Source organism: Hermetia illucens, chromosome 3 (assembly GCF_905115235.1).
Source record: "Hermetia illucens chromosome 3, iHerIll2.2.curated.20191125, whole genome shotgun sequence".
NCBI classification, from domain to species: Eukaryota; Metazoa; Arthropoda; class Insecta; order Diptera; family Stratiomyidae; genus Hermetia; species Hermetia illucens.
This window is the reverse complement of record NC_051851.1, coordinates 80783969-80809198: the sequence shown is the minus strand read 5'-3', so window position 1 is coordinate 80809198 and position 25230 is coordinate 80783969. Positions and strand designations below refer to the sequence as shown.

The window sequence follows — 25230 nt, the reverse complement described above, 5'->3', positions numbered from 1 at the left end:
AGAAACTAAACTGAACGGAACAGTCGGCCTTCAGAAGAATCCTTTTGTGTGATTTTTTGTGAAAAGTGGATGGTATGTTTCCTTGAAATTATACAAAGCCACTAATAAGATCTTTTCTCAATCGGTAGCTTAGCTATGTAAATATGCTCCTTTTTCCCTGAAAACTAAAAAGGAACGAAAACGTAAATATTACTAGATTCAAGGCACTGACCATTATAATATAAAATAATAATCCAGAACACCAGCGAAGAGTTTCAATGTGGAAAAATGATTCAGAGAATTCGCTTGATTCAAAAAGGGTTAATTGATAATTTCAAATTAAAAATCAATCTTCCCATTTTTGTAGCGGTAAGCGGTAGCTTCACTATCCAAAATAATTTCAACCTAATTAGCTATAATAAAATATATCTATGAAGTAATAACAATAATAGGAGATTACCTAGCTTGTTCCTAAAAATCCACAGAGACAAGACCGATCACTTGTTTTTCAACATTCTAAAAGTTTGTAATTTACATAATTAGGCACTAAATTATGGCACTAAACCCTTTTTCATGGCTACAATATGATACTACTTTCTAAATGCGAGCTGACAGACATGTATGCCATTCTCGACGGACAAGTGGAAAACGATAGTACAGAATGTATGGTACAGCTCAGGAGCCGTTGGACAATCTGAATTTTCGTTCCACTGCTATGGCGCCGGTGCAATACACGCAGAGGTATAATGACGTATGTAAGGCTATTTATCAAAACTTTGCATACAAGCTGGCAATACCGATTGAACCGCAAGCAGTACTTGATAATTCCGCTTACGACATATATTGTGAATGTTAAATTCTAACTGGTCCTCATATTGTACACAATAACCTTGACGTATTGCTAGTTGACAAGGTCCCTCATAATGGCAATATTGAATGGAAATACATGGAGAAGAAACTGAACTATGTGCACTGGCTCCGGAAATCAAAGAAAGTGGGCATCTCGAGAAAGTGATTGTACTAACAATATTATAGTTACAAATATTGCACATAAATCGCTCACAGATTTCTTAAATGTCTCAGATAGTTTGGTTCAAACCATGCAGAAATGCAGCATTCTGCTAATGTGAACCATGTTATGGTTAATTTTCGACAGATTTTCCACCACCATCAAAGCCCGTGTATACTTTGAAGTAGGAAGGATCGTGCTAGCCTAACTAATTGGCACTTTATGTATGCTAGTGATAGGTAAAATTCGACATCTGTCGAAATTCGGAAAGCTCGGAATTATTAATGGCATTAAGGGAAGTTGCATTAAAAGAACTGTTGAACCGTTTAATGTTTATAATGTACCCCCACAATATGTCGATCAAGCCTATAAACGGCAGTAAGTTTCCTACCTCTAACTTCAAGTTCTTGAATCTACCATACATTGCACAAATACCGGACATTTTATCATTCGCTTCACTCTTTCACTTATCGCCACAGAGTTTGCGGAGGGTGTCTGGAGGTACCTCTAGCTTCACCAGGTGGTAATTTAGCCAACAATAACCGGTGAGTATTCCCACTGACCCTAAAGTTCTTCTTAGTGAAATTTACACAACCCTGAACGCGCTTGGATTCATATCCTCATATTAATAGCAACGATTGTTCCATTCCTGGCAAGTTGACCCAGTATAGTTTCTTTTTATCCCTTAGTGTCATGAACATCTTTCCTATTTCATAAACGATATTACCACATATAGTAGCGTTTCTGTTTGCCTCCTAACGTAACAAAGTATGGAACCTAGACTATCCAGACCTTATTGTGTAAACCAAGTATATGCAATTTATACTGGTGTTCCCATACCAGTCTAGAGTTTCAGTGGTTAGGCCCAAGTGCCTTAATTGCGTTCTCTGGTTTCTTTGAAGGATAAAGTAGGCGCACCGTTGTGTGTACTTTTCGGCGTTAAATATACTTTTGCGGTTGGTTTGAAGTTTGTTTTCCTTGACCTAATGAGCTCTGCGCCCGCTTTTTTTGCTGCCCGTGTACTAGGTGATCAATTGTTAGTTTAAGCCATAGAGTACAGGCACGTACTCCCTGTTGAAATGAAATAACAAAGTCGAACAATCTGACGATTGCTTTCCTTGCCTGCATCTGTATTTAAATATGAAGAGGAATCCAACCTAAGAGAACCACTAAGAATGCTGTTGAACATATTTTTTTTCTCTGCCCCAGGGGTACACAGGCGTGCCACCCAGTGTAATGACTCCCAAGTGATCAAGCATGTGCTTTCTAATAAATAGTACTGTGGTGGCCTTGAGCAAATTGATGCACGCGAGGTAATAATAATGCTCAATATGAATTTGATTCTGTTTCATCGGGTATTTCTACATTTGCTCCATTAAATAAATACGATATAGTCATAACCCTGGACCAGTGTGATACTACTCCACCCGTTGGAGTGAGTTGTGCTCATGACAATAGAATTGGTGCCTGTTGTGCCACCAGCTGCTAACGGCTGTCGTTTGATCGTCCTACTTGGTGAGCATGTTGACATGGATGTAAGGGATAAACGTTGCGGATATACTTCTTTTGCTACTCTCCAAGTTTCCCCTTTCTTGCTATAAACTGTTACTGGGGTGATAGACAGGATCTTATTATCCCCCACTGGGGATAGATCTCCGGAATGTGAGCTTTGAGAAGCAGATGTGCCCTGTCGTCCTCATTCTTGGTAAATGCCTCATCTCCCTTTTATATCCTTCCCCATCCTTGACGATACCTTTGTAAAACGTAAATGCACAATAGTCAACCCCTTCGCAGTGAAAAATGTTCGAACTCTATTTTTATTGTCACCAGGTCTTTCTCCCGCGAGGGTACATCCCTTGACGAAGTTCTGTGTAGTTCCCCTTGCGTGGTGCTGGTCGCAAATGTGACGGTTGTGCCGTAGATAAATTCGAAAAGGCACTACTTTTCACTTAGTGGGGCTCCCTCTCCAGATCTCATTACAGACGTTGGTATCTCAGCGGAATAGAAATATCACATCACCAGTCTAAAAATTGGTTCGAGAGGATTTGGGTCTCGCCTGCTTTTTTTTTTTATTAATTGTTCGTTTTGCTAATGTTCGATCCTTGCGTTGGCGTAAATTTGTATTGCTACCACTTCTGAATGCACTTCGAAATGTTGGATGGGGGTAAGCCATTCGCGAATGCGGGAAAAGATTTTTTGGGAAGTTAAAGGTGCTTAGAATCCTATATCGATTTTATATCCTGCCACAGAGTTACGCATTAGCTTCTCTTAAAATAGTGCTGCCGCGAGGTGTGGCCTAACATTTAGCAGCGTAAGCATTTACAGGCAAATGTTACTTTGCTTACATCCATCCTTCTCATCAGACATAGAGAATAACATCCCCTCTATTGGAGACTGACCTCACGGCCATGACTTTTGATTACCGAAAGTGATACTAAAAATTTTCAGAATCTACGCACCCTCCTCCACAACTGCGTCAAGAATTCACGGACTGCTGCTATCATACAATGTGAGCGAGAATTCCGGCAGTGCTGGCTCAACATGTTGGTTCGAAGTGAAGTGAGATTATGAGACTCTGGAGACCACTCGTTCCACATCTGTGGCGCTGTACTTTTCTCCGTTGGAAAGGATAGTGTCAGTAAATACCAATTCGATGTCAGACTGATGCCGACAGCTACTGCAAGATTAGCTCTCATGACTTGGAGCTGGTTACTCATAGGAATTGGAAGTGAACACACTTGCAAATTTCAGCTCTAGATAAAGAGCATCACAACTGTGCAGTGGAGATTTCAGTGTGACCTGAGTTCTAGGTCGAATTAGCCATGGTTTTCGTGACTATCACAATAACAATAAAATCTTTGATTTGTAACTTTCTCCGTTTCGTTATCGACAAAACGCTATTCAAACACAAGCTCTAAGCGAACTGGGTTTCGACTTACCAGCAGTCACAGTAATCATGACGCAATTAACAGATTAGTATGCGTGAAGACCTCGATAGAGAATATCATGTGATGTGATTTTCCTTTGCTTGCGTGTCAATACTGAACCTGGTAACAGAAGAATAAAGCATCGGCCCTCAAACGGAAGGTCAGTTGCGCAATCCAGATGTAGTCTAGCAGTAGGAAAACTTTCTCGTGACGCTAACTCTAAACAGCCTGCTCGAGAATGTTGATTAGTACTAAACCACCATTAAAATTGATGAAATTTCATCCATGTTCCAAAAGGACGCCTTTTTTCACTCGTTTTTGATGATTTTCTTCATGATGCCTTTCCTGTAGGTTCAATAGCTGATTATGTAGGTAATCTTTATCAAATTGCTCTTTATTTGGCGTAGGAGGCATGCACATTCAGACTGAAGATAAGTGTAAACAACACCAAAGTTCTCGGTTTAGTTAGTAATCACACTCTTTCAATTTTCATTAATGGGTAGATTATCGAGAGTGCTGAATAGTTTATATAACTTGGTAGAGTTGTTTCTGTCGCCGATACTAACACTAACTCCGCTTTCAGTGTTTTATTTAAAATGATAAACGCTGCTATCTCAGCAATATCACCTAACTAAGGATGTCGGGCGGAAATATTCTGTCTGTGTTCCTGTATGCGAGCAACGCGTGGAAAGTCGCCCCAATTATTATTGAGAAGCTTTCGTCATCTCATGTCTGCGTCATATCATCAGGGGACTCTGTCCCTGAGATAATGTCGAACGAAGAGCTTGACCCAAAACTCATATTAGTGGGCAAGTTGATGTCAAGGCAGAAGTGAAGCTAAACACCAGGGGTGGGGGGAACATTGTCGGGGAAACTAAAACGCATGCTAGTGCGTGCCCAGGGGCATGGTCTCGGTGGAAGTGCCGTAATACATTTAAGCTTTAGTGTTATCTAGTCTTAATCTTCATAGATCGAAGGAGGTCGAATTCTGTAAGGGTTGTTTTAGCTTAACATTGCTCTGTTTTTCCGTGTTGGTGATATCGAGAAACTAATTCTCAATGGAACAGTTGCGTCGATATTACCAGCTCCTACCAATCAGAACATTTTTCCGAATAGGTTACCACGTTACTGCAAATATGAAAAGAACGTAGCGTGGACGGCGGTCTTCTCTGTAACTGGTATTATTACATAAGCATCAGTTTTTATAAAAAAAATTCAAGGAATTCCCGGGTGGCTTCATAGAATTCTACCAATATTGCTTCAATTGCTTCATTTAATGCATGGCTGGTGCTGCCTGAAGGAGCTGCTGCTTGCACGGTGCGAAAATCTTTTCAGAGTGCGACGCCTTTGGCACCGGGGTTCCTTCCTTCCTCTTAGTATCTTTGAAGAAGCTATGCACGGGAGAGGCTGCAGGAGCTTATGAATCTATGATAGTCGAGGCATATAGGGAGTGGATACTGAGTCCAAACTCAAGACGGCGTGTGAAAACTGCTCAAACACAAATCCGTACCTTGTAGTACAATGCAGCTTTGTGGCATCTCAGTTGCCATTCTTAACACGTAGGTCATCATAATAAACTCAGTAAACCTAACGGCGTGATTATTGCAATTTTTAGAATCTCTTTGTCCTTGGGCTTATAGAATGTAATTTGCTAGAAACGCTGATACAATCATAGTTCCCCAAGAAGGCATGTAAACTCACCTTCGGACAGATCAGATCTAGGGGATGGTGTTGTGGTGATTGACGTAGATTGGAGTAGGGTTCGCTCCGCATTTGATCAATCTCCTTTTAAACATACTCCACCGGCAGAATTCATACTATTTATATTTTATTTCACAAATATGAATTGGTCATTACCCGCCGCATATTAAATCTTTTAGTTGACCACACTCAATGGGACATCCTTTCGAATAGGAAAGGAAATAGGAAAGCTTCATTGGTCTATCCTCGTGTCTGAAACCGAATCTTAGTGTAAAAGTGCAAATTTAAATTAAAGGCATTGCACTACCAATTTCTTCATCGACGGGAGAACATTACTGGAAACTCGGTATGATTTTCTACATTTCTGATTATTATAATAAATCTTTTTTCCGTGTCACTCAAATAGTGGATACTTTTATTCCCTTTGCATAAATTCCAGCGCTTTGAGGCTTGAAAGTCAATCCTAATGTTCGTGCAAATTTTTCTTATGATTTGAGTCTTGATCAAGTAATACCCCTAATTCTCCATTTCTGAAACTTTTTTCTTTTACCGCGATTATGGTCTTTGATGTCGAAATCAGTAGCTCGCGAGGCATATTTCCAATAAGAGTGGCCTCACCCTAAGCATTTAAATTAATATGAGAGAAGTAAAACCTCCTGCTAATTGCAAAAATTTGGCTGACATTTACAATCCAAAATAACAATATTATGCAGATACAAACCGATCAATACTTCAATGAGGTTATATTGATGATTGGTGGTCAAAAGAACTCACACCTCCCTTTTCCACCCCTCCCCTTTAATTCAAAGTCATTCATTGTATGCCTGGAGGTTCGTAATTGCAAAATTTCTTCACAATTTTGTGCCAATAGATGTAGCTATCGTTGAGAAAAGTGCATACGACAGGCAGGCAAACAGAGATGAACAGTAAACCGATTTTAATTAGATTTTGTTTCCCATAACACCTTGAAAAATATGCATAAGTCGTGATTGACGCAAAAATTTTCAACCAAATATTTTAACTTTAAAAATTTATTTGCTCATCCATTTAGAAATAAAATGTGAACTGTATAAATCTCATGGCTTTACCTGTAATATGTGGGATCCCTTGACATATTTACCTGTCTTCCATCGTGGGATTTATACTCATACAAATCCCATAGATGATTCGCAAAGACAACAATGCAATTTCTGTACAAAATCTTCCAGGAGATCCCCATCAAATGGAGCAGCGTCCTTAAGTCTTATGCATACGGTAAACTGGAAGTGTGGTTGATGTTCATTTTCCGTAACATTTACTTTCATGCAATGATTATCAACAACGAATTCGTTGGCCATGTTCCTGGCAATGCAGAATAAATGTTTCACTCGTGGTGTCGTCCAGGATGAAGCCATAGATACCGAGCTCCTTCTGCAAAACGTGAGTTCAGTGCTCTGCGTCTCCAAATTGTAAATGGAATTTTGTAAGATGAATATGTACAATGAATTGGAAGGGTAGGTCACGTGGAGAGGTCATATGACAAGAAAATACAAATATGTATATGTACATCTGAGGGTGAAAAGCGTTTGATGATGGATAATGTGACTTCTCGTTATTGATGTGTAATCTTGTCTTGGTTCTCATGGTAAATTACTTAACACATTCTGAGCCCTGGATAAAGATATTTCTGCAATGCTATGGTTCTCTTCAAAGCATTTGATACATTAGGGATTTGTTTGTGGATTCCTCTTGAAATTACAGATGTCGAAATACAACATTTGATAAGCCAATTGGTTTCTGAGGAAAATCATGTCGGTTATCTTTAGAAATTTCTGAGTCTTGTTGAAAAGGGCCATTTACGGCAAACTCGAAATGTACATCCAAACATAATCAGTTTATCATTAATTGACGGATAAATGTTACGACGTGTTTTATAGCAGGGAAGAATGAACAATAATTGAAATTTATATATATTATTCGATCTTTTAATTAGTTTTCATTATATGAACTTTGTCTTGCTTTTCAAGCTTAGCAACTCCAGCATGCTAGCTGTTTACCATATCCATACGTATTTAAAGCTGTAAGCCACGGTTCGTCAATTTAATCGAAGCTCTTCAAAGTAAATTGGCGGCCTCTTGGTGTTTTCCCACAGGCATTATTTCTTCATGGCTGCGAGACTGCATTCGTAGCTGCAGTAAGTTCTAGCATGAAGTCAAAACAAAAGAAATTCGAGAATTCGAGGTATCGTATCACCTCCGACATTAAATGAATTCCTTTCAAATCAAATTTTCAAAAAATGTGGTGCTTTTGCAAAAAAAAAAGACAAAAAAAATCAAAAATCGCTGTTAAACCGTTGGAAAATTGTTAATGACAAGTGAACCCTGCAATGCAAAGCAAAAATCTTACATTATGTTGAGGAACACGTAGTTCTGCAAATACACTACAAAATTTCAAATATTTTTCGAGATATCAAATATCGATATATTGAAATTCGTTGTTTTCACAAAAACGCGTTCAAAGTTTATATACTAAAAAATTGATAATAGATAATAGATAAATTGGTCCTATATTCCGTTCTGCAGTATCTGCGTCTTATAGCCAGATCTTCCAGGCTGTTATCTTTATCTAGACTTAGTTTCAAATTGTATGCATATGGTTTTTCGTCAGTTTTTGCTCGTTTAACAGCGTTGGATCAGGTTTTCCAATTAATCTCGCAGCACATGTTTCCGTTTACATTATTAAATTGCACTACGAAAGGCATCAAGATTAAGCACTCGCCACTGTAAGGCAAACAATGCTTACATTACAGTGTCCGGATGGCTCATGTTGGATATCAGTCGACTCAGCTGCGAGTGGGTACCTGAGTCAAATCAGGGTAATAATCTCGGTCGAACGCAATGCTAACCAGATTGCCGCCTACAGTGTACGGTAGTGCTCCGTTACGGTCTTGAATGAAGTGCTCTAACACACTTCAAGGTGATCCAATATGAATTGTTGCGCAACGATTATTATTATTATTAATGTTTACATTTTCCCTTTGAACTGCCTCCCGCTAATTAACATAATTCCTGTGTTCATTTGTGAAGTTTTTGCCCAACTACTCCAGTTGAAGAATTTCTTGATACACTGCCTATTAGATATACTGTGCTCCAGACAAGAAGACTATACACAGGAGATTCAACTCCCACCACATTCTTTTAAATTTTGTAGAAACGGAAAAGTCTTCCACAGTCGGGGTCGAACCGCGACAAAAGTTGGATGAACAAAATTCCGCGCATAAGGGCTGGTGCTGGTACCCTGTATGTGATGCACTGTAGTAGTATGCGCCCTCGTGCTTGTGAGTACATGACTGCGAGTTGCTGCGAGCACCTGGCAGCGTCTGCCATAACAACAGACATTGCGTAACTGTTTATGGTGTCTCACATCCCACCGGGAACCAAAGGCAGAGCTTCCTTAGAGATTCATTTCAGATTAATGGTAATAGATCTTAATGAAATCACTGAGCTTGCTTCTCCTGTGGGAAGCTTCTTGGAAGCAAACACGTGCAACATTCTCGGCAGTAGATCCATGAAGTTCAATCTTTCGGATGCATCTGTTTCCTGCTGGGAAAGGATGAACAAAACTACACAAGAAAACCTTCTAGGTGACATCGGCATAACACCACTTACCTACGTCGCCCCTACCCCAAAAGTGCTCAATGAGATTCCGGGCCCCTTTACCACTGGAGTTGCCCTTCCTGTGCAAACAAGTTAGGCTGAGCTTTTTATGAGTTCTTGGAAAAACTGCTCTCCATACTTCATTCCCACCTTTACATTTATTCCAAATTTCCGAAGCATCGTTATCATTTCGAAAGGCTTCTTTGCGAATGTACTTTCTGGGAAGAGATGTCATCATCATCATCATCATTTGTGTTGCTTCTTCACCTGCGTTCGTGTCCTCTATAGCTTTAAGGTAGGTTGCTCTGATAGAATGGATTTGATTTTTAATCGCGTGGTGCATCATAATCAACGTAAAGATTAACGTATTCCGTTAGATTATTCATCATTGATCACAGCTTTATGAACACATCATCCTCAGCAGTAATTCTACTGCTGCCACTCATTCGGTCCAACGAAATAGCTGGCGACAATAGCATTAATTTAGCTCACCGTTTGAAAAAATCATTCGCACTAAAAGATAGCAATGCGATATTGCTAGTGGGATTTTTTTTCACAAATTATGGCCAAGTGGGGTATCAAATGAAAGGTCTTTATTAGTACTTTTCAAAGCAGTTAATAATTCTAACATTGGCTTTTAAGAGGAAGAGTGAGAGAGTCGAAAATTTATAATTACTTTGAGGACCCGTTCTCAGAAACTTTGAAACCGAAAATCAGAAAAAAATTATGGTGGTTCATACACATAGTATCTACGCCTCGAAATACTATCCTCTACAATATCTGCCTAAATAAAGTTAATAATAATAGATTATTACATTTTAAAAATGTACTTCGGAGCATTTGTCAACAATGCGCAGCTCAATTGATGAAAACGCAGTAGTGACCATATATGTTTCTAAATAGCCCAATTATTTTAAATAGTTTTAGCACCACAAACAGAGCAGAAAATATCCTCCAATTAAAATCCTATACCGACTATCGCACCTAAATTTCACTGGCGCAGAGAAATGAAAAGGATCTCGCAAGACCAACTCTCACGGATTTTTCTCGTGCGTGAAAACTTGTGACATGATTTTTAAGATATTGAGAAAAAGTTTTCAATTTTCCAAAAGTTAGGCCAATGTTAGGCATTTTCACAATGTTGGTCTATACAAGCTTTTCATAGAGACATCGCGGGGTATACTTTCTTTATAAAAGTGTTTTGAATCTAATGCATTGTTCTTGTAATCAATAAATAGCGTCCTTCCTTACCATTTATCTTTCCAAATCTTTTGGATTGTTTCTGTGGTTGCTCAGTTTTAATTCGATTTAAAATTTCCAAGGTTCACTATGATTGGATTCATTTGTTTTCCACTGCTTCCTTTTTAAAATTTTGTCTAAAACTAAACCCTATTAAAATCGGTTTACTGTCACTGTCTGTCAGTCTGTTAAGTTCATCCTATTACGTAATTGCAGTAATGTTGGTTATAAATCGAACCATTACTAACAAAGTTATAATAGGTCAGGTGCGGTTTTCTTGCAAATTCAAGACTATAAAAGTCAATATCACCCGTCAGTCACATAAAACCTTTCATACCTAAAGCGTCCAGCTTCCGGTTTCGGGACTTGTTTCAAAGTTATTTGCTGGTGGGTAACACTTCAAAGCTGCTATCAATAGAACATCTCTCATGATCTCATCATCCATTTCAGGCATTAGGAAAAATATTATTAAGGAAGTAGCTATTTAAGTAAACAACCTTTCTCAAGAATTTCATTTTATTGCAATTGCTTTTGAAATTTGTCGTTGAGAAAGTGGATTTAATCTACATTACATATAAATTCTCCTTCTTACACTTTTTGCCAGGTTGCCTTGAGTTTATAAATCTTGATCATTACCTTCATCATCTATTCGTCTCCAAGTAGTTTAAAGACATATACAATTCTCTTTCTCATGAAGGGGCTGAGATATTATTCTTTCATTTTTATAATTCCGCTGTACTCGCTATAGGATGTTAATAACCTGCTTAGTTATCAATTTTTTTAAGTGAAAATTGAAACTTTTCGAATAGAAAAAAATGGTTTTTACTCAAGCTAACATATCGTTAGAAAGACTGGGTTATACTTTGATTTTCTTTGTCCAGTGTTTCCGCACACACAAGAGCCGCGTATAGCAGGATAGATTTTACCACCCCTGCGATAAGCAGCCAGCGACTAAATGTTGTTAGAGATGATTTAGCCTAGATGCCTCCCAAGCCAGTTCCACGACCGCTGCTATTGCATTGACCGTAGAACGCGCTTTGCGAAACCAACATTGCCGCTCCGATATACTATACCACCCGCTAGCTCGACCAACAGAAGCAGTCGGTTCAATATCCGAAGATGTTAGAAAGGGTGACATTCAACAGGTCTAGTCTCTTAAAAGACAAATAAAGTGATATGGCCCCTAGTGGTCTTTGGGGCTTCCGTAGCAGACCCAAGCACTACCTTTACCATTGCGTGGGAAGTGCTGCTTCCACCATGTAAGCTTCGAATGTGCCCAAGAATCACTTAGGCCTGTTTCTAGCAAGCAACCTCAGGGCTTTATGCGAAATTCGGATCTCAACTGCGGAATTTCTTGGTTTAACCGTCATTCATTGTTATGTGTCGTCGCACTATGATAGAGTCATGTACCTAATTTACCACCAACATTGATGACTCAACTCTTCCAGCGCCGTTCCGTACGGGTCGTGACTTCCTTCTATAGCCATCACAAATGTCTCCTTCTTGAAAGCTACAGTGGACCAGCCAGCTATCCTGATTCGTCCACTTCTATTACGCATTCGACTGTCGCCTCCTCTGTTTCTGATGTCCAGAAAGATGGCCTGATGATCACTGTGGGTATTGTGTTCAAACACTCGCCAGATCTTCTCTCCCGCCAACGAGGTACTTTAGTCAGTCGCATTGACGATCGAGCCAAGCGCCATATCTCGGAAGATGGGCACGTATCCAACGTTGGCTAGTATGATGTCCATCTCAGCGAGCAGAATTTAATGCCCGCCCGCAGCGGACTTCCCAATCCAATGCCCGCCCATTCACCCGCTGCCAATAATTTTGGTGATGTTGTATTCATTATTTAAGGAAAAGGAAATATTTTTAAAAGTGATAAAACTTCCCAAAAGGGAAACATTGACAATTACGTAAGCGCCATGCGAACTTGTTCTTCGCTTGACTTTTCCGAAGACGGAAACTGACCTACCATAGTTCGTCATTACATATCCCAGTTCTGAAGTTCCTCAATTTGTAATACACTCACGTAAAACTGATTAGAGCCGTCTTCCTTGCGTAAAGTCGTTCTATTTCCCAACGTGTCACCTCTTAACTAAATGCAAAGCAAATAGAAACTATAGAGTTCCCTTAAAGTTTTCTCCTGCAGAAAAAGTCATTTTCCAAACTTGGGCGAATCAATATTCTACGAAAAGAATAAACAAGCAACAAGTAAGAATGCTCTTCAGATGAATTTAAAATGCAAAGTCTTATCACAAACTTGGCACCTAGGATGTGTATTCGGTGCAGCAAGTATGCACCAGCACGGATCTTGGAATACTTGCAAATAGATTTTCTTGGAAGCGAAAAGTTTTCAACTGACAAAATTAGAAAAAGTGTAAGTAAACGTGAGGAGTAATACAGAATTACATCAAAAGTTTTACTATAATTAATTAAAAGGGTGCAGCGTTGGTCGGCGGAAGTTCGCGTATCTGAGAAAGGTGCAGAATTAATGATAAAGACTTTAAGCAACGAAAAATGGGTGCATTCACGGTGGCAACAACAATATTTTACAGGATTTCTAAAGAAGTGGCTAAATATCATTATTTTAATTCCTATTGTTTCTAAAAGTTTTTAAGTACTCGCGAATTTTGCGCGCAAAATAGAAAACATCAAACTCTACTTACTTGGAAAGCGCCATGGTTGTTAGAGTAGAACCTTAGCCCCTCATTCTCATTGCCTTGAGTTCGAATTTCAGTCATCATAGATGTGCATGTCCATCTTGTTTTTACCTTGCATGACGTTTGATCATAATGAAACTGAAGCACTGAAGTCTGTCTGTCTGTGTGTCTGTCTGTCTGTCTGTCCGTCTGTCTGTCTGTCTGTCTGTCTGTCTGTCCGTCACACGCATTTTTCTCGGAGACGGTTATAGCGATTGACACCAAATTTGGTAGAAAGGTGGGAACTGTGAACACTCACACATACAGTGAGTTACATCCTTTTACGTTGAACTTAAGGGGGGGGTCCCCATACATGCAAAAGCAGGGTGTAAAATTTTTTTTCATCAAATATAGTCAAACGTGGGGAGTGCGGGGGGTTGAAAGTGATCATTTCTTTAAGGGGGCCATTCTCGGAAACTACCAAACCGAAAAATCTGAAAAAAATCAAGAGGTTGTCACTATATGGTGCCTTGGCTCCGAAATACCTTTCATACCGATATCTGTTCAAAGAAAGTTAATAATAGTATATTACTATAATTTTTTGTAATTGGCTGGAAACCCCCCTTAAATTCATCCTAGCGGCACGAAATTCTGCAGTGATATAGACTATAATGTAAAGCATGATCATACCAACTTTGATGGAAATCGCACTATTACTAACAAATTTATAATACGTCGAAGTTGTTGCTTCTTTGAAAATTGAAGACTATCAATGTCAATATCACCCGAAAGTGGACATATGCATATATTACGTACTACGTACTAAGAAATACACAAAACCTTTCGTACCTGAAGCGTCCAGCTTCCGGTTTCCCGACTTGTTTTTTAATGCTGCCGCAGGCCAAATCGGACCTTGACCCCTGGATGCAACGCCTGGAATTATCTCAATCCAAAGACCGCATCCTCCGGTTACAAAATCTTAGAATTGATCTGAGCCTGAGCGTACGCCCCAGTTGTGCGGATTTTACCAGTAATGTACCTCTAGTATCAACTAAGGACACCTTCCTGACCACGTATTCGAACACCAAGTTAAAGAGGGTGGGGGCGAGATCATCACCTTACTTAGGTCTTGACACTATAGAAAAGCTTAATGTCAGTTCATTTTGCTTTTTACCTGCCCTTCGTTGTTAATCATTGTGGCTTTCACTAACCTACACTTTCTCTCTTGTTGACTGGTATTTGTTCGGTTGTCCAGACTCTGCTGCTTAGCTTGTAGATTCGACTAGTGAGCTCTGCTTCCCTTTCGTTTAAAAGCTCGGCTAGATTGCGTCGATTCCGGGTGCTTTATGTGGTTTTAGTTTAAAAAAAGTTGCCTCTACTTCGTACATAGTCGGGGGTGGGACACTTGTTCTCCGTTTGGGTCATCCGGGATGACAAAGCGATGGAAATGTGTCGTGACTGGGTTCAACACTCTTGAATATGCTGGACCCATTTTGCTTTTATTTAAGTCGCGTCGCTTATGATTTGCGGTGCGTTTGCTTCTTCAAGCTGTCCTTAAGTGCTAAAATTTGTTATTATTTGCTCCATTATGGAGGCCTGCCCCTTTGCTATGTCTCTATGGAACATTTCGTTTCTTCTGTTATATGCGTTGTTTTTTCGCCTTATTTTATAGTGGAAAAAAGGACTAAATTTTTTTTTGTAAATGCCTGAGACAAAAACTCACTGAGGGGTGGTCAAATGATAGTAAAGACCACAGGGTGGCACCGCGATCTGATACAGAGCCAGAACAAATCTTATCGAATCCTACCTCCACCTCCACGCGGTCACCACTGTGTTTTACCATCAAAACAGCAGACGAAGGAGGATGAAGGCGAGCTGAACATACAGAATAGGCAGTAAATGTTTTGTAGTAGAGACTGATCCGTCTATTGATTTCGACTATTTCGTTATTGTCTTTTATGAGAATTATGTCTCAGTGTAGAGCACTGTGGACTTGTTCGAAGTGTCACGATTTTGGCCTTTTCTTCGATTATTTTCAGGTAAACTTCCTTCGCGACTTCATTAAGCTTCACTAAAGTTTCCTTTGCGCTCAGTTTCCATTCTACTAGGATACCTACACCATCCGCCTAGGCCACTATCTGCTAACATCTTGTTAGCTATTTTCGTATCTTAACTTGAACGTTCCACTGCCTGATTGTCATTTTGATGATAAGGTTGGCAGGCTTTTTTAGAGCACCAATAATAATCGTCTATAGTTCTTTTATCACATTTTTGTTATACTCTTTGTGGAGTACAGGGCAACCAGAGAGTCTAAGTTGCGATGAGGCTGTGCTTCAATTACATTATCGTCACCCTAAATGGGGCAAATATCTCCTTTGCGCCACTCTTGCGTCAGACCAAATACCGTTTACGAGCTCATGAAACTTGATCGCCATCCCCATAGTTCTTGTTCTTAAGAGCTCCACAGGTATTCTATCCACACCCGGCGCGTTATTGTTTCTCAGCGTTTTAAGTGCAAAGACTTTTTGAAGTGCATTTGGAGGGTCAGTGGCTTGAACGGCCCCCAACTCCAGCCCCTTCAATATATAAAGAATGGCTAATGGCATTACGTAGCTTCTCGAATAGTTGGTTCGATCGATTTTTTATCTGCTCCGTGTCTCCAAAAATACTTTCGGCTGGGTTCCTGCAAAATATGGTTCTTGTCTGGTAACCGGCTGTCATTCTTCTCGCTAAGTTGTAGGCGGGTCTTAAATTATGCCTCTTAAAATGATCGTTCAATTGATAAATCTCGCGATTTATACGCTTTCGTTCATTCTTTTACATGTTCCCTCGGGTTCCTGATGTCTGTTCAAAGTCTGCAGGATTTGTTCTTCTACCGCTTTTGATCATCGAACCCTCTAGCTGGGATGAACCTGCTACTTCCATTATTTTCTATACAGCATCCCATGTGGCCCAATGTGGGTCAAGTATGCAAAAAGCAGCACGTTTCTCGTGAGGTCCACGTTTTTTGTAGAACCTGCAATGAGTGAAACAGGGCAATGAAATTACCTCTTTTCTGGTGCAAGTCAATTTTATAACTCTGTTTCCGTTCTCAATAGTTTTATCGTGGGGACTATATCCCAGTATATACCTTCATGGTGCATCACTTATTTTCCGAACTTTGCGTTGAGGTCGCTGAGTACTATCTTCACGTCGTTTGAGAGGAGTGAAATAAATACTGACTCAACACGGCTATAGAATTCATATTTTACTGAGTCGTCCTTGACTTCCGTGCGAACATATAACACTAATTTGCCAAACGCTGAAAAATTTAGTTGTCCCTCGAATCGTGCCGACTCTTTCGTTAACTTTTTAGTATGTGATGTTGCGAGCAAAATTCCTCTAGACGACAAAAGCTACGTCGTATTCTCGCGTTCCACACTGTTTTCCGCTTTTCAAAATAGTACGCGTTCCAGAAGCAGATACCTCACTGAATAATAATTTCGTTCCCTGGACTGGGAATTAATCTATCTTGTATTTTGCGACCTATTCCACTAATGTTCTAAGAATGCCAATTATGAACAGGGATTTGCAATTCGGGTTCTAAGACTATAATCTGTTGTGAACAGATTGTTAGCCCCTTTCGCAGATCCAACCTGAAGGTCAAATCGGCGTAGAGATCTCACTGTTCACCCTCTCTAATCAGCTGTTTACTGTTTTGCAGGGATTACGAATGTGGAGGTAAGAGGAGGGTTTGGTAGTAGGACTGTAGCTTTCAGATCAGTAGATATTACCCAGGTGATTGTTCAGAACTGAAACCCGAAATCTGGGAACCCCCTATGGCACAAACTATCCTTTAACACCCGATGTTAATTTTTAGAATGGATATATTGTATTCTCCATTGTTGTTAACTGGTGGTGATGGCTTTTCTCTATCTTCGGGCTGGAAGGAGTTATCCAGCATTAACAATCTCCTTTGGTTCCTTTCAAAATTTCGAATCACATTTCAGTTTTTTCTTCAACGGTCCTTTAGTTTTTACATCTGATTTATCTATTTCTCTGACCAATTCTTCTTCGTCGGTGCAGTATTGCCTTCCTTTATTTTCACAAGAGCAAGGAGGTTTGCCTAGAAGTATTATCGCTTCTAGGGTTTTTTCGAAATCCTCCTTCTCTTGTGTCGGTTATTAGTTAAGAAAAAAGATACCAAGCTTTCTTCCATTCCAGTCCTAGACGCCTTCCTTTTCTAGGTGCGTTTTATTTCGTTGTTCCTTGGCTTTATGGTATTCACGATTTTGTAGGCGATAACAGCTGCCCATGGCAACGGGGACGTCACGATTCTTCTGCCTAGAGACAGTCTTGGGAAAAATCCAGGGAGGACACCAAATAAAAACGATAGTGTCCTCGTCGGTACTTCCAGAAAAATAAATCTGAACTTGGTAATCCTTTCATAACCCCTTTGAATCAGACTTCAGAACAATATTTTTTAAATTAGCTATTTAATTTCACGGCTCAGCTGGTCTTATGACCGCGAACGTCTAGTGTCTTCTAAACTTTTATCGAGACAAGGAGCTGTGAAATACTTTGGGTGGTTGAAATATGAGATTATTCCTCAAAAAAGTTAGAGTTAATTAGTGATTTACAAGTGCTAGGCATACTCTCCCAGTCAGACCACGGTTACTTAGTATTCAGTCTGACTATTGCAGATGAACAGACTATAATGCGAAGGCCGAATCCTAAGAAAATGGATTGGGCAAAGTCGAGTGAGCTTCTTGATAATAAGGTGTAATTCACTAGACCACTCAAAACTCCATGGAAGTAGAAGTTGCTTAGAAAACTCTGGCTATGCAAAGTCGTTAAGTCAGATAAGTCGGCCAAATTGGACTCTCTTAGGAAATAGAACGATACCTTCATAAACTCCAAATTGAATCGGTGCAGAATCTGAGGAAAATACGTACGTTTTGCAAACAAAACCTTAAAAAGCACGCAGTTCGTAATTTATACGCATAGGTCTAGTCGCAGCCACTGTCTAACATTTATTCAGTTCAATGTGAAATTGATATTCAGCATTGCAGAAAATTTGCATGCAAAGAGTCCATTTCGAGCTTTCAGATTTCTCAATGTCCCAAAAATGTCAATGTCATAGGGGGGGTATTTACTAGCCGCGCTATCACATTTAGGATCAGCTCTATGAGTTTTCCCAGATTTTTTGGATAGTTTCGGAGAGTGGCCCCGTGTAATAAGTGATCAATTTTTAGCTCCTACACAATCGCTCCTCCTTTAATTAATGTCAAAAGTGTGACCTGTTTTGAAAAATTAAATCGAGGCCTGTCATTTGATACCCTACTTTACTATATTTGACAAAAAAAAAATAGACACATTTTTTATATATATACGGTGCAGGGGCTCGGAACCGCCATATCGACAGCTTTTGGGAATAAGCAAGCGGCCTCCCAGCTATCGATATCCCTAAAAAAAAATGCTTTCGTGTTGAATAATTTGGATAATGTTCCATTTAATGCTAAATTTGGATTTCAATTTCGAATTGGAGGAAAGGAGGTAAAAAACGACGAGGTTGCCTTCCTAAATATATCATTAGGGTGGTGTATGGGTCACAGTTTCGCCTGGTGAAGTTGCTATATGAACATGCGCTCGCCAAGCTTTATAATGCAGGATGAGTTGGGCGGCCAGTGGCTTTACGTTGGCGAAAATAACCGGTGTAACTGTACACCTGCTCTTTCCTACCCATTCTCACATAGCCTGAATTTTAAGACTGGCACGATAGCGAGGACTACATCCAGAAAGATCACCTGGCAATCATTTTCGAACTATGATAAAAGAGTTTTATGGAAGAAAAACAACATACCTAAAGCCGGGTAGGATATCAAGATTATCTACAAAATCATTGGAAGCAGCCGGTCAAACGAAAAAGCTCTCCATGTGACATAATGCATCGCCAAACATATGTCGGGTCCATGCCTACATATTTCCAAGAACTGAACTACTGTTGAAACGGTGAACTGCTCAGGTTACGATGAACTTGCCACCGAACGACATGTACGACTCAGAGGGCGTTTAGTAGGATGGATCAGGTGAAAAGAATCATGCATGTGTAGACCCCTGGAAAATTTCAAGCTGGCCATACAACGGGGGAAGAGAGATGGTTTACGGAGCTCTACTCTGAGGCGGATGCAAACTCCTTTTGAATTTTGAAGAGACGACTCAGTGGCTCTTCTTCCTCATAACTAACGGTCCTGCTTGCAGACACCTTTGAGAGATCTGTAAATAAGATAAAAATTCCTTGAGAAACTAAAGATGGGCCCCTGGAGATCTGCTGAAGAATGGGCGACGACAGAGCGAATACCGAATATAGGGCCTTGAAGCTCGCAGTGAAATTTAGAGCGAACATGTTTGCTGAATAATTCGAAGAGACCATATCTGAGGATATATTTTCTGTAGCATAGACGCGGCAGAACCTGGTACTGCCGCTTAGAGCTGGCAAACTTTCAGGTAAACTAAGTGCGGTTTATCGGAGGACAACGCTCATCGTTTGCTCCAGTAGCATTCATCGAGAGTGATGCCGATTGACACCTTGACAACCGAGATGACGAACACATACAATACGAAAACAAACAGCTGTTGCCATCAACAGCATTGCGAGCGCTCAGCGCAGGATCGGTAAATCTGCTGACTGATCCTTACCATCAAAGAGTGGTTGAAGAGATTGTAGGGAGAAGTTAATTATGATTTTACCCAGTTTCTCATAAGACATGGCGGATATTGCCAGTACCTTTACGGGTTTAAATTGGAAAATTAACTATATTCTTCAAACTGCGACGGAGTCCTTGAGGAACTCTTCTTCATAGAACCTAGACGAAACACTATTCGGGATGATTGTGCCAGAAAATTTAGTGCGGAGAATGCTAACATGTGAGGAGGATTGGAATGCAATCACTCTCACGCGGAGGAGACGCGGTTACAGATGTCGCTAGAAAGGAAAGGAGGGTGAACTAGAGAAAGCTAACTCTGCCCCGTGATCTTTGGTGTTTCCATGGTATAGAGGGGGTATCGGGGCGGTTTTGGGGGTAAGAATCCCATAAACTGACGTGTTCAGTCAAATTTCTTTTGTAGATTTGCATTTCCTCAACAGAAAGGAGAGACAGATAGGTAGACGGACAATGATACACTTTTAATAAAATTTTGTTTTGCAGCAGGCTACATCAAGTCAGGCTTACTATGATAGTTTTATCAGGATACCAAATTCTCTCATAATATACCTTCTCGTGGAGCTATTATATATTATGTATTATACTTTATAAGGACCGTGCAAGTGTTACTCGAAATTGTTTAAAAAAATTGAAAAGTGTCCATAAGTAAAGATAATGCTTCTATTACCAGTGATACTGTTGAAATGAGAGTGATATCCAGTGCAGTTGTAAAGGAGTAGTAGCTTCTTGTACATAGATTCGCTGAAGAGGCGAAACACACCACCAGACTAGCGTAATATCCTGGAGATGAAGTCCAGATAGGCTGCTTTCTCAAATATTTGTAAAACTGAGCTCATTACAATTGTCTTTGAACTCCGAATTTCAGAAGGAAATACCCATTCATATGTGAACTAGGGGAAAAGATAATCTGTGTACATTATACAATGCAGTGGGGGTTGATGGGTAGATATCATCTCCAGCCTGTAGTACATTGCTTTTGTAGACTTTTTCAACTCATCTCTATGAAGTTCAAAATATTTTCCGTTAACAAACCGTAGAGTTCGCTTGTTCTGTCAGTCGACTGGAATCGAACAAGAGAAAAGACCAACCTTAAAGGGAAAAATTCCATAAATCATTGTTCATTCCTTTTAAGATTATGGGCCGAAAAGCGATAGCAAGAAAGTTTAGTTGATCCTTTCACATGCAAAATTTTCATTTCAGGAAGTCTGGTATGCATATTTATTCATACATATTCTAATATCTACAAACAGCGTATTTTCTATTATGTATGCATGAAAATACAAACAATTCTTCACGTATATTTTTCTCTTCTCAATTTCAGGATACCCAAGCGAATTGTTTTATAGAGGTTCAGCTATGTGGGAGGTGATTTATGGCATGGTTAATGCTTATCCTATTGTTTGCTTCATATTTGTGCCAGTCTATTTCAATTTGGGCATTACCTCAGTATATCAATATGTGGATCTTAGGTAAGTTTGTTCGAAACATGAAAAGTTAAATAGAATCGCAATTTTGTTAAACGGGTGCCCTCAGCACCCTTCACACTACAATGGATCTTAAAAAAGAAATGTTTGCGCTAGACTCATCAATTAACCTCTGCAAATCAATTTCGGTTATTTTCTACAAGATTTTCCATGTACAGATTAGTGCCTACACTACCGCACAATGAAAGGAAGCGTCACGCCTCAATAGACAGGGACTCGATTTTTAACAATTTATGACCGTCAACAGTCACCCAACTTATCAGCAATTTCAACAAAATTCAGTCACAATATCGAATTTAATATTTCATTTCGTATTTCGACAAATACCTACCAAATCCATAACCCAATTTTTCTAACTGACATCTTAAAAATTGAAACATCACTGAAGCGGTAACAATCCATCAAGTCGATAGTAAATGCCTTCTAATAGACATCATTAGTCATTTGGTGAATGGAGAAGGATTCGACATGGCTTGCTAGGTACCTACAACGATTTTAAATGGAAAATAGCACGAGCAATCCGCCTCTTTCCATTTCTCAGCAGCCAGGGGCAGCTCAAACCATCAAATTGTTTGCAACAAATTTTCTGTCAGTAAATGACAGCTATTTGACCATTATTAACGACTCCAAAAGGGAACCTCTTTCGAACTCATTTTATCCCCATTTCGTATTTTCGTATTTTTTTCATTTGGGCGTATTCTGTCCTTACAAATTTTTACATTGGTTTCGCACGACGGGAGAAATCTCATTGATTTTTTCCTCGACCGTCGTAGTATTGTAATTATTGTTGTACTACAAGAATCGCGGACGAAGGATTCGTCCATAGTGAAATGTGGAGATGATTCCGTCATTAGTTTTTACGAGGTCAGGCAATTTTTAGTGGCGGTTCATGAAGCTGCGGTTACTTTCTAAATACTATATTTGCGGGTTTTTAATAACACAGGAATTCGACATATTTTGAATCAGAGGTGGGGTTGTGAGTCAACTGCGTTCCTATTATCAAAATTGTATCGATTCATTTGCCTATCAAAAATTCTACTGAACTCTCCCCATTTGAGTTTGCCAATAAAATATTTTAGCTCGTGGTGAACTTCAACGTAGTGAAAATATACTGTATATTCCTCCAACAATCACTACCCTAATTTGTTTAATTGATTTTTTAAAGCCAGTAGTAGTCTAACCCCTCCCCACAAGCCCCGTAATGAAAGCGGTGAAGATAAAACAGAGCAGCACCTTTTAATAAAGTATTATCAACAATTGAGTAAATTGAGTTGCAAGGGGGTGAAATTTCTATTTCCTGGTAGTGATTGGCCAGAGGTGACTTGGAGCCAAGCAAACGCTCTGCAAATGCAAGCTCCGCTCACCTGTTTCACTTATATTTACTCAGACAACATGCTGCAGGGTAGTTGTTCAAAATAAGACCAGCAACATGTTGGGGATGTTATTGTAGTCCTTGTGCCACTAAATGAAAACGAGTTGAATATTTGAATTGTATAGTGAGCAACAGGGGGTAAGCAGCACTGTTCGGTGGGTGAGCATTTCGAATAAGGCACTGAAGGCTTTGTGAGCTGCAATTTGAGCAATGCACACAAAGGTTTTGTGTGATGACTGTCTCAATTATAAACGAAAATGGGATCTATTATATTCAGTCTAAACAGACACTAATTATGTACAAAATTATTACAGCCTTCTGATAGTGAAGTGATTGTTCATTGCCTGAGGATGAACATTTTCGGTGGCACTACATAATCAGAACTATGGAGAATATGTTTTACAAGAAATTAGGACTGCCAAAGGCGCGATTGGTGGATGGAATGATGCAGATTATAATCTCGCAACGCAATGCAGTTTAGACGTTATTAAAGAGTAACGTAAACTGAAGTAGTATTAAATGGGGTCAAAATATCAAAGTGGTCACTAGCATCACTTTCTTCGGATATGTGAAACGTGGTTTTGGCGACCGGAATAAAAAAAATAAAAATAGAAGTCGCATAACGTGGGGATGTGAACTATATCTTCCAAATGAGCTGTGAGTTACAATTAGCTTTCTGTAAGCACGGTTGGCGACCACATCGACTTGCATTGCGTACATCCTTCCGTCTGAGCAAAGGGCTCCCCAGTACATAACCATTTGTTAGCCAAATGCGGATAGACAAATAATAGCCAGATATCATTCACGAGTTAGCCGTATATAACTTTCGACTTACACTCGTCGATCCTTCCACTCAAAGATGTGAAAAATCGATCCTTCACGTTTAGTTGAACAGATGTAGATGTAGATGAACACACCCCTGCCTTCGATGTTATGATACTGGTTAACCCGCATCACTGTAGACTTTGGGAGATGCGTTCGGAGTTTAAATATAGTAGTCCGTATCCTTCACTGGCCGCTTTCCAGATCAGGTTCCTTTCATAGCAATATTTCAAATGCATATGCAAATAAAGTTATAGCAAACAAATTAAATGCACTTATTTTGTTCTTTCCCGAGAAAAGCGATTTTATCATCAGCTTCAGACGTCACAAGAATTCTGACAAGAGAGCATGTTTCAAGTCACGAACTCGAGTGTGGTTTCCTTGCAGAATTCCTAGAAACTTGTAGAAGTTCGTTTTTATGTTGTATTGTATTGTATTTGAATTGTGGAGGCCACCAACACTATGTCCGGCATGCGGTTCATAATAACATTTGCAGATGATTTGGATTCGAACCTTGGATCAAATGTTACCCGAATATCGCGAATGAACATGTTAACTACGCATGACAGACTTCCAAGTAGGTCGTCACTACCAGCTTATAATCTGATGCCATTCGAGTATATCACACTTAGCATATTAGCATCAGCTAGTAGCCATAAAAGAGAGCTCAGTGACAAAGGGGACTCAATAAATCCACCTGAAAGATGCCTCTCCATATAAAATGGGCTCTGAGGTGTTGGTACCCTAAGCCGAACGCATTGAAAAGGCACTCTTGAAACAATTTCTTACTTTTGAATCAATGTTGTACAAACATGGAACACCAATTAGCTAGGGAGGCTGTCAAAAGCAATAGCGTAATTGACATAGCAAATAAAGAAATTTCTGGTCTATAGATACTGAGTCGATAATTAGTTGCTCTTTGAAACCCCCATTCGGCAGCACTTCTGTTCATTTTACAAAATGCTGTTATCGAGGTGCGCGTTGACCCTTTAAGTAATAATGGATGTTATGAATTTGAAAGGGGTTGGCAAAGAAGTAGGTTTGTGTCTGCAGAATGCTCCGCCGTATCCTTTTTTGGAAAGGGGGGAAGTAATGGCCACAGTGAGGAACGGTGGAAAGTCCATGGTCGACTAAAGACAATTTATTTTGATTTTCTGACGGTTTCGATCACAAGGATTTAATTTCATCAGATGCTGGCTCTCGCCAATGCCTTTGTGACCGAATGCGGCTACGTGTTACCATGTGATCGAAGCTCTTACTGCACAAGACAATGATCTTGCCAGTCCTTACGTATTCCTCGGAGACTTGGGTTCTGAGTAAGAGAAATTACGAACCCTTGGCCACGTTCGCGACCAGCATCCTCCGAAGAAATTTTTGCCCTCTACATGGGGATGGACGATTCCGTAGCCTACATAACGACGAAATCTATGGGCGATACCATGACCGTCTGGTTGCGGATAAAATCCGGCTAAAGAGGTTGTCGTGGGCGAATCACTTAGTCCGTATAGATGAGGATGATCCAGCTCAGAAAGTATATAAGGGCAATATCTATGGTAGAAAAGGAAGACAAGGCAGACCCTGCGTGAGATGGAGCAATGGCATAGGTCAGGACGGCTTTTTGGGGTGATATCGAATCTGTAGACCTCGACACAAAGGCGGGATGTCTGGAGCTCCTTACTAAGGCAGGCCTAGACCGTATACCAGTTGTTGCGTCGT

The 25230-nt window shown here is 39.9% G+C and overlaps 1 protein-coding gene across 4 annotated transcripts in view; it reads left to right on the top strand.

Annotated features, from left to right (window-relative positions):
• The window catches only part of LOC119651575 (sodium-coupled monocarboxylate transporter 1), a 301298-nt gene that overhangs the window by 219484 nt on the left and 56584 nt on the right, over window positions 1-25230 (top strand). For all 4 annotated transcript variants that reach the window (XM_038055213.1, XM_038055211.1, XM_038055212.1 and 1 more), the window contains one exon: window positions 21158-21305. In XM_038055213.1, the coding sequence (XP_037911141.1) occupies window positions 21158-21305 (148 nt within the window). The remainder of the gene's footprint in view (window positions 1-21157; window positions 21306-25230) is intronic.